The 16,316-nt window shown below is 44.4% G+C and overlaps 1 protein-coding gene and 1 long non-coding RNA gene across 5 annotated transcripts in view; one reads left to right on the top strand and one right to left on the bottom strand.

Annotated features, from left to right (window-relative positions):
• The window catches only part of COL14A1 (collagen type XIV alpha 1 chain), a 393,953-nt gene that overhangs the window by 143,511 nt on the left and 234,126 nt on the right, over positions 1–16,316 (top strand). For both annotated transcript variants that reach the window (XM_033933023.1, XM_033933024.1), the window contains exons 13-17: positions 131–260; positions 2,426–2,565; positions 5,589–5,715; positions 9,268–9,407; positions 10,654–10,786. In XM_033933023.1, coding sequence (XP_033788914.1) covers positions 131–260; positions 2,426–2,565; positions 5,589–5,715; positions 9,268–9,407; positions 10,654–10,786 — 670 coding nt within the window. The remainder of the gene's footprint in view (positions 1–130; positions 261–2,425; positions 2,566–5,588; positions 5,716–9,267; positions 9,408–10,653; positions 10,787–16,316) is intronic.
• The window catches only part of LOC117355058, a 163,168-nt gene that overhangs the window by 19,335 nt on the left and 127,517 nt on the right, over positions 1–16,316 (bottom strand). The gene's annotated exons all lie outside the window — the stretch shown is intronic.

Here is a 16,316-nt window from a genome sequence, read left to right as displayed (position 1 = left end):
ACGCCCATACCATTTGGACTTCACCTTTATGTACGTCTGCCTATAAAATATGTGTATATTTTTGCCCTTATTGTTTTCAATGTAAAGTCTGTATGCCACATTGAATGATACTTGTATGCGTGCTTTTCAGATAAAAGTTGGAGCACTGGTCACTGATGTAGAACTGGATGGATTGTCCCCCAGTACAGAATACACCGTGACGGTTTATGCCATGTTTGGGGAGGAAGCCAGTGACCCACTCACAGCACAAGAGACAACATGTATGTGGCGTGCCTTTGCTAACATTCTCACAAAGCACTGCATGTTTTCCTATGCAAATTAGAATTCCTCTGTTCAAACATGTGTAACAAATTGATTTATTTATTTACGAATTTATTAACCACTTTTATGAACAGAGTTGCATGGCATCATTCATCGTATACTTTACGGAAACTCCGCGGCTCCTCTCATCCAATTCTTCTCCAAGGCATGGTCTACTTCCCGCAGAACCCTCAACAGAATACTTCTAAATCTCCCTTCCACAAAAAATCTGCAATACAAACGTGTTTTCCACTCCATGCTCACCTTTCTAGGTGTAAAAACTTGGAATGACCTTACTGAAATGACCAAGATGGAACCTAACTACACCATATTCCGGAAGAAACTGAAAACTCATCTATTTGACACTTAATCACCTGTATCCTCTCCTCCCCCCTCCCCCTTCTCCCTCCCCCTCCTCCTCCCCCTTCTCATTCCTCAGCCCCCTCTTTAAGTCGCCTTGAGCCTACCTAGGTATGAGTGATGCAGAAATAGAAGATTAGATTAGATTAGCCCAGGATGGTTTGTAGTGAGTAGAACTTCACATAAATCCTACAGTTTTTTAATAGCTTAACAATAGTGAAATGAGCAGGGCTGGCGTTGGTTGGGGGGGGGGGAAGGAGGAGGAGTACAAACATTGCCATCACAGCTCCCCCATGGCCCAGGATATCCTTCCCTTCTCCCCATCAATCCCTAATCACCTTTGGGAAGAAATCAACTTGAGGGAGTCCAGAGAAGAGCAACTAAGCTGATAAAGGGTATGGAAAATCTCTCATATACTGACAGACTAAAAAAGTTGGGGCTGTTCTCCCTGGAGAAGCGGAGACTTGGAGGAGACATGATAGAAACCTTCAAGATCCTGAAGGGCATAGAAAAAGTAGACAGGGACAGATTTTTCAAATTATGGGGAACCACAAGTACAAGGGGGCACTCGAAGAAATTGAAAGGGGACAGGTTTAGAACAAACGCTAGGAAGTTATTTTTCACCCGGAGGCTGTGGTAGGCAGGAGCACGTTACAGGGCTTCAAAAAAGGTTTGGATAGGTTCCTAGAGGACAAAGGGATTGAGGAGTACAGATAGGAGTAGAGGTAGGTTATAGGGTTAAGAGTAGAGGTAGGTTATAGAAATAGTCAGGGACCACTGCTCAGGCAATAGGCCTGATGGGCTGCCGCGGGAGTGGACCGCTGGGCGAGATGGACCTCTGGTCTGCCTCAGCGGAGGCAACTTCTTATGTTCTTAACCTCGAAAATTTCAAATCAAACCTAAAGACCTTCTTGTTCAAAGATGCATTTGACTTATAACTCATAACAGCCAGCTCCTATCTTCTACCACAGCCGTAATTCCCCTTTCCTACATGCATTAGCCTTCTATGTCTTCCTATCCAATTTAAAATTGTATTTTGTAATCGTTGTTAGTCTTTAATTTCTATATGTACGTTTATATTGTCTTGTTAATGACCAATGTTTGGATATCCCCCATTTTAAAAAATAATTTTATTACTGTAAACCGCTTAGAAATCTGATAAGCGGGATAACAAATTTTAATAAAACTTGGAAACCTGGATCCTGTTCTGAAACTCCTTATCTTTTAAAATGCAAAGGGACTGCCGGCGTGGCAGCGATTCTCTAGCACTGCTCATGGCTTCCTCGGCACTTTCATAAAATACTAGGGCAGGGGTAGGTAATTTCGGTCCTCGAGAGCTGGAGCCAGGTCAGGTTTTCTGGCTATCCATAGTAAATATGCATGAGATAGATTTGCATCTCAAGGAGGCAGTGCATGCAAATCCATCTCATACATATTCATTGTGGATATCCTGAAAATCTGACCTGGCTCCGGCTCTCGAGAACCGGAATTTCCTACCCCCGTAGTAGGATAACAGTGAAAATAAACACCTGTAATTTAGGTGTGAGCATTCCCACTAACCATAGAACTGGCATAAGCACTTGCATCTATAAGACTAGATAATGCTGAGGACAGCAGTACTATTTGGTTAGTGCTACTCGGTATGTCTCTCGCCACCATAAACCTGGTTAGCAGCATCTTTGGATATCGTCCCCTAAGACTTGAAATAATATTCTAAAATGTTTCATTGTTAGAGTTTCATTTTTTTTCATTTCTTCCTGTGAAGTGCCTCTGAGTCCACCAAGGAACCTGAAATTTTCAGATATTGGACACAGCACAGCAAAGGTGTCGTGGGAGAGTTCTTCAAAGAAAGTGAAAGGTTTTCGCATTATGTACGTTAAGACCGATGGAACCGAAACCAATGATGTGAGTATCTGGACAGCAGAAATAGATACAGTGTGTTTTCGCTATTTGCTGGGATTAGATTCCTAGAATAGAGGTCTGCACTGGGAACAGGGATCGCGGGAATCCCGTGGGTTCTGCGGGGTTCCCACGGGAATCCCCCCTAACCCATAGGACTCCCATGGGGACCCCCCTCTGGCCCACGGGACTCCCACCGGGATGGAAGGCTTTGGAAGCAGGGTTCGTCCATATAATATAATGGACACGTCAGCCTTAGTAAAAGAGGGGGTTTATAAGTTAATTACCTGAATAGAAAACAAAAAAAGGGTTCCACTAAAGAGATTCCACAAGGAAAACAGCAAAAAAAACTGTGGAATTGATGATCCTGTCAGAAGTAATTGCTGCTTTTTATGGGGACGGGTGGGGATGGAGGTAATTCCTTGTGGGGATGCGTGGGGACGGAGAGGATCCTGGCGGGGATGGGTGGGATATCTGTCCCCGTGCAACTCTCTATCCTAGAACACTCCATTGATTAAATTAGAAAAAGGGGGTTAGGTCCTAAGCGACCCTGCTGACTGCACACTGTTGATTCCTAACACCATAAACTCTCAATCTGTATACTTTGGAGGAAAGGCGAGAGAGGGGAGCTATGATAAGAGTCATTTAAATACCTATGTGATGTAAATGCGCATGAGTTGAGTCTCTTTCATTTGAAAGGAAACTCTGCAATGAGAGGGCATAGGATGAAATTAAGAGGTGATAGGCTCCGGAGTAATCTGAGGAAATACTTTTTTACAGAAAGGGTGGTAGATGCGTGGAACAGTCTCCTTGAAAAGGTGGTGGAGACAGAGACTGTGTCTGAATTCAAAAGGGCCTGGGATAGGCAAGTGGGATCTCTCGGAGAGAGAAAGAGATAATGGTTACTGTAGATGGGCAGTGGCATAATGGGTTTGTCCAAGTATGATCATATCTCACCACATCTTAAAAAATTGCATTGGCTTCCAGTCGCTTTCAGAGTTCAGTATAAGGTTGTGATGATTTGTCATCAACTTATATATGGTAACATTCCAGAATTGCTTAAAAGCAATATACTCAGTTATATACCAAAAGGATCTTTGCGTTCTGAGAACTTAGCACTACTGAAGACGTCCTTGAACCCAAGACTTGTTGAGACTAGCAAAATGACTTTCTGCTGCACATGGGATTAAGTTATGGATCTCCTTGGTGGGGCAAATACGTAATTGCTGTGAAAAGTGTAACTTTAGAACATTACTAAAGATGCAGCTATTTGTTGATGCCTTTTGTAAGGTACTTTTGACAAAGTTGATGAACTAACCATGATTTTACATTACGGTACCTCTTGAAGATTGATCTTATGTTTTTAACTGTCCGTTTGTTTTTACTATAAGTTCATTTCAAATATTGTGTGTAAACTGTTTCGTTTTAAACGGTATATAAATTTTTTAAATAAATAAATAAATACATTAGCCAAGATGCTGGTGTAAGTGTAGGTAGCTAAGGAAGCATGTAACTTACACCAGTGTTTTTCAACCTTTTTACACCTATGGACCGGCAGAAATAAAAGCATTGGTCCGTGGACCGGCGGTTGAAGAACACTGGGCTAAGTCATGGGCCAGACCCCACCCATCTCTACCCAGTCTCCACCCCAGAACCTGCCCCCATAATAGTACTAATTGCACCTTGCATGTCCCGTACCTCATCTGGAAGCCTTCCCTCTGACGTTGCAACGTCAGAGAGAAGGCTTCCAGTTCAGGTGCAGGATGCATGTAGGAGCCACTGCCCGTGGCTTTGTGCACTGAATCAGTTAGGAAGAGGGAGGTGGCTCGAAGATAACGCCGCATCGATCGCACCGTGGACCGGCGGTTAAAAAACACTGTTTTGGGCCTGATGCACATGTTGGCCCTGTGGACCGGCAGGAAATTTCTGTGGACCTGCACTGGTCCATGGACCGGTGGTTGAAGAACACTGACTTACACTATCCTGTAACTCATGTGCTTAAGTGGGAGCCCCGTCTAGGTCCCACCCATTCTAGTAACCCAAACATTTACATTGGTCAGTGTGGGTGCCTAGGTTATAGAATGGCCCTTCTCATGAATGCTGTAAAGGGCAGTTGTCAATCCCAACATCTGGGTCCTCTCGCAATCACCTCTACTGATGTCCATGCCCCCATAATCTTACCCCTTTCCTCCCCCCCCCCCCTTTAGAGCAAATGCAGTTGTGTGGATTGACATTTTTATACTACAGGTGCTGCATCTGGGACCTATTTTTAAAACTGGGTGGGTTAAATTCCCCCCTCTAGCTTCTTTTGACTGCGGGCAAGTCACTTAACCCTCCCAAATACAAAACCTAGATCAGTGGTTCCCAAACCTGTCCTGGGGGACCCCCAGCCAGTCAGGTTTTCAAGATATCCCTAATGAATATGCATGAGAAAGATTTGCATACCTGTCAGGTTTGGGAACCACTGCCTTAGATTATGAGCTCCTGGGAGAACGGTATAGAAAATTGAATAAATAAATGCGATAGAGAGTTATGACAGTTTCTCCGAATTCATTTATTTGCGGTAAGTGAGATTTTTCTCTTACGCTGTTAATTCAATTTAAATTGAATGTTTTGGTGCAGTCGTTTTCAAGTCAGTTTCAAGACACAGTCCTGTTTTCAGGATATCCACAATGAATATACATCAGATATTTGCATACTCTTATTTCCACGTGTATACAAACCTATCACATGCATATTTATCGCTGGTATTCAATAAACCCAGAATAGCTAGGCGTGTTCCCTCTAAGCTGAGCAGGTGTCCTCCAGCTGCATTGCTACCACTAGGGGGTGGAATATTTTCAGTCGCTAAGGACAGGTATGTTCCCTGGAGTCCTGCAGAACTTGCCTGTCCCTCACAATTGAAAAATGTGACAGTAAAACAGCACCCTCTATTGGTGAGACTGTGGGTGGAGGACTCCTGCTCAGCTTTGAATGCAAAATCATTCCTGAAGTAGAAAGAGTTTTCATTAGATTTATTCTTTCCACAGGTGGAGGTTGACCAAATTTCAACATACCTTCTGAAAAGCCTATCATCCCTTACAGAATATACTGTGGCCATTTTTTCTATTTATGATGAAGGTCAATCGGAATCACTTACTGGCACTTTTACTACAAGTAAGTTGCTTCTAATTTCCCAACACAACTTTCATATACATAGGCTTCAAGAATGTGGAAGTTGTGAGATCGCTAAATTAGGACATGCCCCTTCCCTATCTCTACAGCACCACCCTCAGCAGTAGAGGATATTATAAGGAAAACATTTTGGATGGGTTAGGTACTATTGCCAAATGTGAAAAGCCATTTTGCATGTGTATATATAAAGTTCTCCTACTGACCTTCAAAGCTTATCGGAGGTTCATAGACAACAACGCGGAAGACAAAGGTTCGCGCCAACAACTGAGCGCAAGCCGGAGGTGCGCGCCGAAGAAAATTACTGTTTTTAGGGGCTCTGACGGGGGGTTTTGTTGGGGAGCACCCCCAGTTTACTTAATACAAATCGCGCCGGCATTGTGGGGGGTTTGGGGGGTTGTAACCCCCCCACATTGTACTGTAAACTTAACTTTTTCCCTAAAAACAGGGAAAAAGTGAAGTTTTCAGTAAAATGTGGGGGGTTACAACCCCCCACAATGTCCCACAACGTGGCGTGATCTGTATTAAGTAAAGTGGGGGGGTTCCCCCCATACCCCCCGTCGGAGCCCTAAAAACAGTAATTTTCTTCAGCGCGCGCCTCTGCGCTGCGCTCAGTTGTCTGCTCACGCCTTTGTCCCGGCGCGCTTTTGACCTGCCACCCTTATGAGCTCGGAACCCCAGAGTATCTTACTCCTCTCACCATCCCCTACAATCTAGGACGGCTCTTACGCTCCCAGAACGATTTTCGCCTAATCCTACCAGGTCCACAACAAGCACAACTTGAGCCCACATGTAATCGAGCATTTTACTTTACAGACCTGTCTGTCTGGAATGCGCTTCCTCTCTCTGTTCGGGAGGGGGGTGGGGGAGAGATATATGCTGGCATCCACCTAACACCCAGTAAGTTCAAACCCGAATTGACTATTGACCAGTGGGTTTCTGGGGACCAGTGTACAAGGAGAGCTGAATTGACTGGTCACCAGCGGGTCTGCAGGGACCAATGTAGCATGAGACCTGAGTGATTGGAAGTGACCAGAAGGTACCTGTGGTGGTGACCTGAAGAGACCCAAGTGACCGGTAGTGACTGGAACATAAAAACATAAGAATAGCCTTACTGGGTCAGACCAATGGTCCATCTAGCCCAGTAGCCCGTCTTCAAGGTGGCCAATCCAGGTCACTAGTACTTGGCAAAAACTCAAAAAGTAGAAACATTCCATGCTAGGGACAGAGAACAAGCAGTGGCTTTCCCCATGTCTTTCTCAATAACAGACTATGGACTTTTCCTCCAGGAAATTGTCCAAACCTTTCTTAAAACTTGCTATGTTAGCCGCTCTTACCACAACCTCTAGCAACACGTTCCAGAACTTAAACAATTCTCTGAGTGAAAAAATATTTCCTCCTATTGGTTTTAAAAGTATTTCCCTGTAACCTCATTGAGTGTCCCCTAGTCTTTGTAATTTTTGATGGAGTGAAAAATCGATCCACTTGTACATGTTCTACACCACTCAGGATTTTGCTCCCCTTGGCGGTCTCTTCCAAACTAAAGAGTTCTAACCTTTTTAGTCTTTCCTCCTATGAAAGGAGTTTCATCCCCTTTATCATCTTGGTCGCTCTTCTTTGAACCTTTTCTAGTTCCGCTCTAGCTTTCTTGCTTGGCTGATATAAGTAAACTTAGAGAATGACACAAGGACAAATTTGTTCCTGTCCCCGCAGGAACTCATTTTCCCCATCCCTGTGAGTTTTGTCACTGTTGCTGTCCCCGCCCCATTCCTGTAAGCTCTGCTTTAACTGCACAAGCCTCAAACACTTATTATTTTAAGTATTTGAGGGTTGTGCAGATGAGGATGGAGCTTTCAGGAATGGGGCAAGGACAGGAAAAGAACTTGCGGGGAAGGGATGAGAAAATGAGTTCCCACAAGGACGGGGAAAAATTTGTCCCCGTGTCATTCTCTAAGTCAGCTACTTTTGCTGAAGTACTGTGAGCCATGTTCTTGGTCTGGCTGGCACCAGACCTGGACAACTGACTAGAAAAATACAATTGCAATCTGTGTTTGGGGCATGGAAGCCACTGGTCATGAACAGTATCTTGGACCCTGTAAATCACAGGCCCATTTCAAGACTTTTACTTTTGAACTGAGAGACTATTTTTTCTTTCCCTGAGCCTGTGAAGTAACAGGCTCAGGTTTTCTGAATTAATAAAGAGTTTTGTTGTACCTTCGATTTGTGTCTGGCTGAGTGTGCACAGACTTCACCTCAGAAATCCGCTCAGGCAGTAAATGCAAAAAAACTTTCTGCATTTGAGAAAAAGGGCCCCCAAGGTGACCAGCAATGGAGAGAGTTTGTGTCACTATTACTGAGGTGACAACAGAATAAGAATTCTTTTGAATGAGCAAACATTCTAGTGCAGCCTAAACAGACATCTCAAGGATTGCTTTCAGTATGGATTTTTTTTTTTAAATCTGACTGTTTGATCTTTTTATTGCAAAACAAAAACATACATTATAAACAGAACATCTTAAAACAGTTGAACAAAAAACACAACCATATACAACGAGGAATGTGGGCAAGTTCAACAAATTTGGTAGCTTTGGTCTGGTTTTGCTAACAGCCATAAAGATCCACAAATCAAACATACCATCCTTCCCTTAAAGACCCAAGTCCTCACCTACTTCTCAAATACAGTACTCCCCTGAAATTCGCAGGGGTTGCATTCCAGGAGCACCCGCGAACTTTGATAAACCATGAACATTGGATGTGGTTTAGGAGCAGGGATCAGAGGCGGGGAGGGCTGCAGGGGCAGTGGGGGGTGCTGCGAGTGCCAATGCGGGCAGTGGTGCTTACGGATCGGGGGTCAGAGGATGCGCACGGCAGGGTCCCAGGTTGCAGGCTAGTCAGGCAGAGTGGATCAGGGGGTCGGAGGATGTACACGGGGGGTCCCGGATCCCGGAAGAGGCGGTCAGAAAAAACCACGAATGAATGAATCCGCGAATCCCAAACCACAAATTCATGGGGGTATACTGTCCAATTACATCATTGCATAACGAATCTTCTTGGATCGCTTTTCATCCGGGCACCCTTTCCTTCAGGCATTTCTTGATTATTTTTTTTTCATTCTTCCTCCAGAATTACCGCTTACACATTCATCAGAAGCCATGACATGACTTTTGAACCATCTCTGTGCTGTGTATGCAGAGAGGGAGCAAGGGGGCTCATGGCACAGTAGCGCTGCCTACTTCGGGGCTTGAGGGAGGAGGGCTTTGCGGCTCAGGACCGCTGCCGCACAGGTGCTTCAGGGCGGGAGGGAGAGGGGTTCATTTCTCAGCTGCTGTAGGACTTGGGGGCTTGAAGGAGGGAGGGGTGATTTGCGGCTCAGGACTGCTGCCACTTCTAGTTTTTGGGGGCTTGAGAGAGGGACCGCTGCTGCTTCAGGGAACATTTTTTTTCACTGGCAATTTTTTTGCTGGTTGGGTGAGAGGGCCAGTTAATCGAGAGCTGGTTAACTGAGATTCTGTATGTTCCTTTTTTATTTGTTCATAGAGAAAGTTCCTGTCCCCAAGAATCTGGAGATTAGTGATATAACCACAGAGAGTTTCAGAGCTTCCTGGAAATCCATATCATCTGATGTAGCACTGTACCGACTAAATTGGGTTCCGTTAAGTGGTGGAAAATCGGAAGAGGTAAGTTTTCAGGACCTCTACCTAAACTACAAGGGAAAACTGGCCCTAATGGATACTTTCATATTGTACTTTGCGAAATATAAATAAAGCAGATTAAAAACTATACTGTAAGTTAAATGCCAGATAAAAAGCAATGTTTCTCTGATATTTTTTAAATTAAAAGTATACACTTCTCCCTCCGTATTCGCTGTAATAGGGGATTAACAGAACCGCAAATACAGAAAATCCACAAATAACTTTTTCATATATTATTCGCTGTTTTCTATTAAAAACCATCATGAATATGGTGAACCACAAATAATTTGGGGGGAGGCGCCAGAAAGCTAAAAACTGAATAATCGGAACTGCAATTGCTGAAACCGCAAATACGGAGGGAGAAGTGTATATTGAAAAAGGTTGTTGTAAATCACAATAATAGTATATAAGACAGTGGTTTCAAACTCAAACCCTTTGCAGGGCCATGAAGGAACCTAAATTATTACCAGAATGGTGTTACCCTATCATTCTATCTTTTTCAAACAGTCTTCCCATGGTGATATCCTTCAACTGTTCCACTGACAACAAAACTCTGGTTAATGATGTTCTACAGCTGGCATGGTGCTTGTTGCAGATTTCCGGGTCTCGCTGCGTCTTTGTCAGATAGAAACCAATGTTTCAGCCACCATGCTGTGGCTTTCTTCATCTTTAAACCTACCAGAAACTTTTTCCATTCTATGGACTTTCACGACAAAACTCAAATTTGTGACCAACTGACTTTCCCGCCAAAATTCAAATTGGTGGACTGCCCAATCAGGTCAGTGAACCCACTATTTCCAAAGTCACACTGCAGACTTCAGAGCATACCCTGAAGAAAGCCGCAGCATGGTGACTAAAACGTCGGTTTCTACCTGACAAAGGCGCAGCGAGACCCGGAAACCTTCAACAAGCTCTGGTTAATGATGTTTGTGCAGGCTGTTCTTTTCTTGTGTATACTTCCCATGGTCCTGCAGGCCACATAAAATTCAATGGTGAGCTGCATGTGGCCCACAAGCTGCAGGTTGTCCACCCCTGGTCTATATCTTTTATCAAAGGTGCACAATTCTGCAAAGTGGAACCAGCTTGTCTTGGGGTGGCTAGAGAAGAGGCCAGAGGATGACCGTAAGGTTCGGAAAATCCAAGTGCCTCAATATCTTAATTGCTAGTACTGTGGTAATAAAGCAACAATGTGAACAGGTGTACACTGTGTTTCTGGTCTTTGCCAATTTAGGTGCTCCTGAAAAGCGACGTGAACTCATATATTATCGACGGACTGTCACATAATTCAGAGTACGAAGTTTCAATGTCTGCAATCTTTGATGATGAAAGTGAAAGCGATGCAGTTGCTGTCCTTGCAGCTACATGTAAGAAAGTCTTCTCCATGGTTTCAATTATATTTCTTGGTTCTTTTTTTTCATGCTGTTAAAACTTTAATAACACATTACAGCAGTGTCCCGCAGACTTTTTCAGCCAGTGGCACGCTAAACCCGGTGCCCCGGCCAGATGGCACCTGGAAGTGTGCAGCGTCCCTCCAGCCGCGACCCTGAACCACCACTTCGGTGGGGATCCTAGAGGAGGGGAGGTGCGGGGAGAGGAGGAGAGACATTGGCGAGGAGGAGAGTTGTCGGCGCCAGCTGACTGCTTACAGGACGTGCTTCTTGCCGCAAGAGGCATGTCCTATAAGCAGTCAGCCTGTGCAGGCACCTCTCCTCCTTACCGGCATCTCATCGAGGTACACCTGGAATCTGCTGCGGCACACTAGTGTGCCTCGACACACAGTTTGCGATGCACTGCGTTACAGGAAACAAAAGGACCTCACAGAGGCTAATAGTTTTTCCATAGCTTTGCACAAATGCAGTAGAAAAACTCACGCTCTGTTCAATTTCCCTTCTGTAAAAGGTTGTAAAAGCAAGAAATTCCTAAATCACTCTGTAGCATCTCAGGCAGCTTCTCATGAAAAAGAATTTCAGTCATTGTTGCTCACAGCTGTTTCTTACAGATATTTTAGAAAACAGCTAAAAACCTATCTTTTCTCCAAATACCTGACTAGCTGACTCATTCAAATATACGATTGTGTTTAATGTTTATAATCTTTTATAAACCGCATAGAACTTTTTGGTAACACAGTCTATAAGTATAATGTTATGTTATATTATGTTAATAGGAGAATAAACTATAGGTGTTTGTTACTCTATCCCTAGTACACAATGCCACCAAATCTTATTTAATTTGTACAGATGGTTTGGTGTTTGCATTTGTAAAACTGACAGAGTCCAAATGGATCCTCAAGGGAGTCCAGCTGTACTCTCACCTGAATGAGTTTTCCTGTGAACAAGTTCAGAGATCTGCAAAGATTTGTATTAGAGAATGACACGGGGAAAAAATCTGTCCCCGTCACTGCACCGTCCCCGGCCCACCATCCTCTGCACCACCCTGTCACCGCTGTTCCCTTCACCGCCCCGTCACCGTCACCGCCATCCCTTTCACCGCCACTGCCATCCCTTTCACCGCCCCGTCACCGCCACTGCCATCCCATTCACCGCCCCGTCACCGCCCCCGCTGCATCCATATAAGCCTTAGTACTGTAATATTTAGCTTATTCCTTTCTTATAAATCAAAGTTCCTGCTGCTGAACTAGAGAAAGAGATGTTCAGCTGGCAGGGCTTTGTTTATAAATTTTGATCTAATATACTATTTTATCCTAAAGTAAAAAATAAATATATTTTTTTTTCTACCTTTGTTGTCTGGTTTCTGCTTTCCACATCTTCTCATTCAATTCCTTCCATCCACTGTGTATCTTCGCTCTGCGTCTTCCATTTGCTGTTACTGTGCCTCTCCCTTCACTCCCTCCCCCCCAATTGGTCTAGAACCCATCTTCTTCCCTCCGCTCCCCCATAGTCTTCTTCCCTTCCAGCGTCTTCTCCCCACTCTGCCTTCCACATTTCCAAGGAAGAGAAACTTTTCCCTTTCACCCCCTCCTTCCTTGTGTGAGCTGGAACACGCGGTCCCCACAGCCCCCACCCGCACGCCGGCTCGATCGTTTAACCAGCTTCCTCTCTCCAGCTCTCCTTAGTTTGCCGGCTTTCTTTTTCGGCGACCGGCACGCTTTCAAAGAGCCGCGCACGCGCGGTTGCTCAAAGTTCAATCTTCTGCTCTGCTGCAACTTCCTGTTTCCGGTTGGGTCAGAGCAGAAGATTGAATACTGAGCAGCCGCGCATGCGTGGCTCTTTTGAAAGCGTTCCGGTCGCCGAAAAAGAAAGCCAGCAAACTAAGGTGAGGTGGAGAGAGGAAGCTGGTTAAACGATCGAGCCGGCATGCGGGTGGGCGGGTGGGGGCTTCGGGGACCGCATGATCCTTTATGCCTCACTGCGGTGACAAGACCATTCACCGCTCCACGGGGCGGTGATGGCCTTGTCCCCGTCCCCGCAGAGGCTGCTAATTTTCATTCCCCGTTTTTGGCGGATTACCCGTGGCTAAACGCGGTAGCCGCGGGTAAACCGCCACCGTGTCATGCTCTAATTTGTATGCAGAGTACATAACAATCATAACCCTAAGTTTTGTTTTTGTCCAATGAACATATTCATAAAGATGCATCTATCCTATTAATTAGGGCTCCTTTTACTATGCTGCGATATCGTTTTTAGCGCATGCAGCATTTTAGCGCACGCTAAACCCGCGCTACGTGGCTAGAACTAACGCCAGCCCAATGCTGGCGTTAGCGTCTAGCGCGCGCTAAAACCGCTATCGCAGCTTTGTAAAAGGAGCCCTTCATATTTTCTGACTCGCTAAAAAAATGTCTATTTCTGATGAAAAGGTTTCCGTCCCTAAGTTTATACAAAAATAAAAATGGTTTCAATTGGAAAGTGGGTTTATTAAATACATAGGACCTAACTGAATTGAAAATGGGCATCTAACCTAGTGCTGGCCTCTGCTTTCTCCATTTTACTGGTATGATTTATGTTCTTCCAAGTTTCCAAGTTTATTATATAATTTGATTAATCGCCTATTCCAAGTTCTAGGCGATGTACAAATTGTTAAAATATCTAAAATATAGGTAACAAATCACATAAACATACAGCTTAACAAATTAAATTGCAAATACGGACATTCTTATACAAAATTTAAATCATTTAAGTTAAATAATTTATACATACGACATCAAAACAAAAGGAAAAATTATTTAAGGATTACAATCAGTGTTAAATTCAATATATTAAGGTAAAAACATTAGGAGGGGAAACAAAAATGATTAGAGATGAAATATTAGATGAAGAGAGACAAAAGAATTATGTTTATTCACTAAAAGCATCTTTAAAGAGAAAACTTAACCTTAAATTGCATATGTGTTACTGCTACATGTGATCTGATTCAACTTATGAGACCCTAGGATTCCTGAGGCAGGCTTTGGAGCCGAAACACGGCCAATATCGAGTTCAGTCATTGTTCTACATGTATGGTTGTTATTAAATTCCCTTTGGTTTGAAGACCTGGACTGCTCTGCTCTTTTTGGATTGTCATTTGTATGTGTGCAGAAGTTGACATTCCCTACAGCCCGGTGAACAATCAGTTATTGACATTAATTGGCACTGATTTGGATTTGCACATGCATGTTCTTCTGTAACCCCAGGGCACTTAAATTCCATAGCGCAAAACCCAAAGAGGGGCATAGATGGGTCAGGGGAATTCTGAAAATCTGAAAACTCGCATGCCATGTATGCACTTGAATGCCATGAGCTGGACGCCAACATTTATACCAAATTTGGGGAGTGAATCAGTGTTATGCACCTGGGCAGCCAAAATCCATGCAAGATCTATACCCTTAATGGCGAGATCCTAGTAAGAACGGTAGCAGAACGAGACTTGGGGGTGATCGTCGGTGAGGACATGAAGGCTGCCAATCAAGTGGAGCAAGCTTCATCCAAGGCAAGACAAATCATAGGTTGCATACGCAGGGGTTTCGTCAGCCGTAAGCCGGAAGTCATTATGCCATTGTATACATCCATGGTGAGACCCCACCTGTAATACTGTGTGCAATTCTGGAGGCCACATTATCGCAAGGATGTGCTGAGACTGGAGTCGGTTCAGAGAATGGCCACCCGGATGGTCTCGGGACTCAAGGATCTCCCGTACGAGGAACGGTTAGACAAATTGCGGCTGTACTTGCTCGAAGAGCGCAGTGAGAGGGGGGACATGATCGAGACATTCAAGTATCTCACGGGCCGCATCGAGGCTGAGGAAGATATCTTCTTTTTCAGGGGTCCCGCGACAACAAGAGGGCATCCCGTGGAAAATCAGAGGCGGGAAACTACGAGGTGACACCAGGAAATTATTTTTCACTGAAAGGGTGGTTGATCGCTGGAATAGTCTTCCACTGCAGGTGATTGAGGCCAGCAGCGTGCCTGATTTTAAGGCCAAATGGGATCGGCACATGGGATCTATTCACAGGGCAAAGGTAGGGGAGGGACAGTAGGGTGGGCAGACTTGATGGGCCGTGGCCCTTATCTGCCGTCTATTTTTATGTTTCTATGTTTCTATGCATTACTCTAGGGCACTCAGCCTATAGTAGTGGCATAGCCAGACAACCAGTTTTGGATGGGTCTGAGCCCAAAAGCAGGTAGGCATAACATTTTCTCTCTGTTCTGCCCTCCCCCACTCTCCAGCACTCCCTGGGACCTCCCAACTCAAAATGCAAATACTTTAGCTCATGAGGATTTCCAAGCTCTGGCAGTTGAAGACTTACTCCAAAGATAGCTAGAACTCCCTTTTACCAAGCTTGACATGCAGCAGCAGAAACTCCTTGAGTCACCGATGCAGGCTCCGCATGCATGCTGGTGGCTCAAGGATGCTGCCGCCATCTGCCAAGCTTAGTAGAAAGGAGTTTTAGCTGCCTTCAGAGGAAATGCTCATCTGATGGAACTTGGGGATCCCCCACCAGCTACAGTAAGGGTCAGAGCTGGTGTTAGATATACTAGGGCCCAGGGCAGGAAATATATAAGACACCCCCCTTCCCTCACTAAATACAGAACTAAGGATCAAAAATTAGAAATTAAAATCTGTAGACAAAAATTGAACTACAACAGTGAAGAAATAAAAACAGAAATGTATTCCCTTTTCTACTGAACACACATGTTCTACTGAACACACTATGCACATTTCGCAAGCTATCATCTTTCAATTAATAAATTCAAAATAACATGGCTTTTCTACCTTTGTTGTCTGGAAATTTTATTTTTCCATCATGTTGGTTACAGTTTCTCTTTTCAGCTTTCCTGTCTGTCTTCTGCTAATTCTTCTTCAAGTGACTGCTGTCCATTTTGTCTTCTCTCCTGTCTCCTTCCATTCCCTTACTAAATTTGCCTCTGACATATTGATCTTTTCGCTTTAGCTCTTTCCTCTCTTTATTTTCTTCTCTTTTCTGCCTCTGCCCATTCAAATTTCACCCTCTTTCTAACCTCTTTTCTTCTTTGTACTTATCAGATACCTATCAGAATGCATTCTCCTTCTTTCAACCACTAGCTCTCTCAGCCCCCATCTCACTCCTTCCCAAGCCTTCCATTCCTTTCCATCTTCCATCTAATCCCTATTACCATATTTTACTCCCCTGTAATCACTATCCACCTCTCATTCATTTCCTTTCCACCTTCCCCCTTAGCTTCTCTCACATGATTCCATTATTCCAAGTGGCTCTCCACCCCCACCTTATGGCCAAGTATCAGTCCTTTTTTCTTCCCTCCCCACCCTTGTAGTCTGATATCGCCCTCCCCCTTCCACTCCACCTCTCCAACGTTGTCCTGTCCCTTCTCTCTTTTCTCTTGCCTCCTTCCCCGTGGTCCAGCATTTCTCCTTCTTTCTTCCCTCCCAACCACAATCTAGCATCTCTCCACTTCATTTTGC

This window comes from Geotrypetes seraphini, chromosome 2 (genome assembly GCF_902459505.1).
Source record: "Geotrypetes seraphini chromosome 2, aGeoSer1.1, whole genome shotgun sequence".
In the NCBI taxonomy this organism is placed as follows: Eukaryota; Metazoa; Chordata; class Amphibia; order Gymnophiona; family Dermophiidae; genus Geotrypetes; species Geotrypetes seraphini.
Note: the sequence above shows the minus strand (reverse complement) of the source record. Positions and strands in the feature narration are given on the sequence as shown.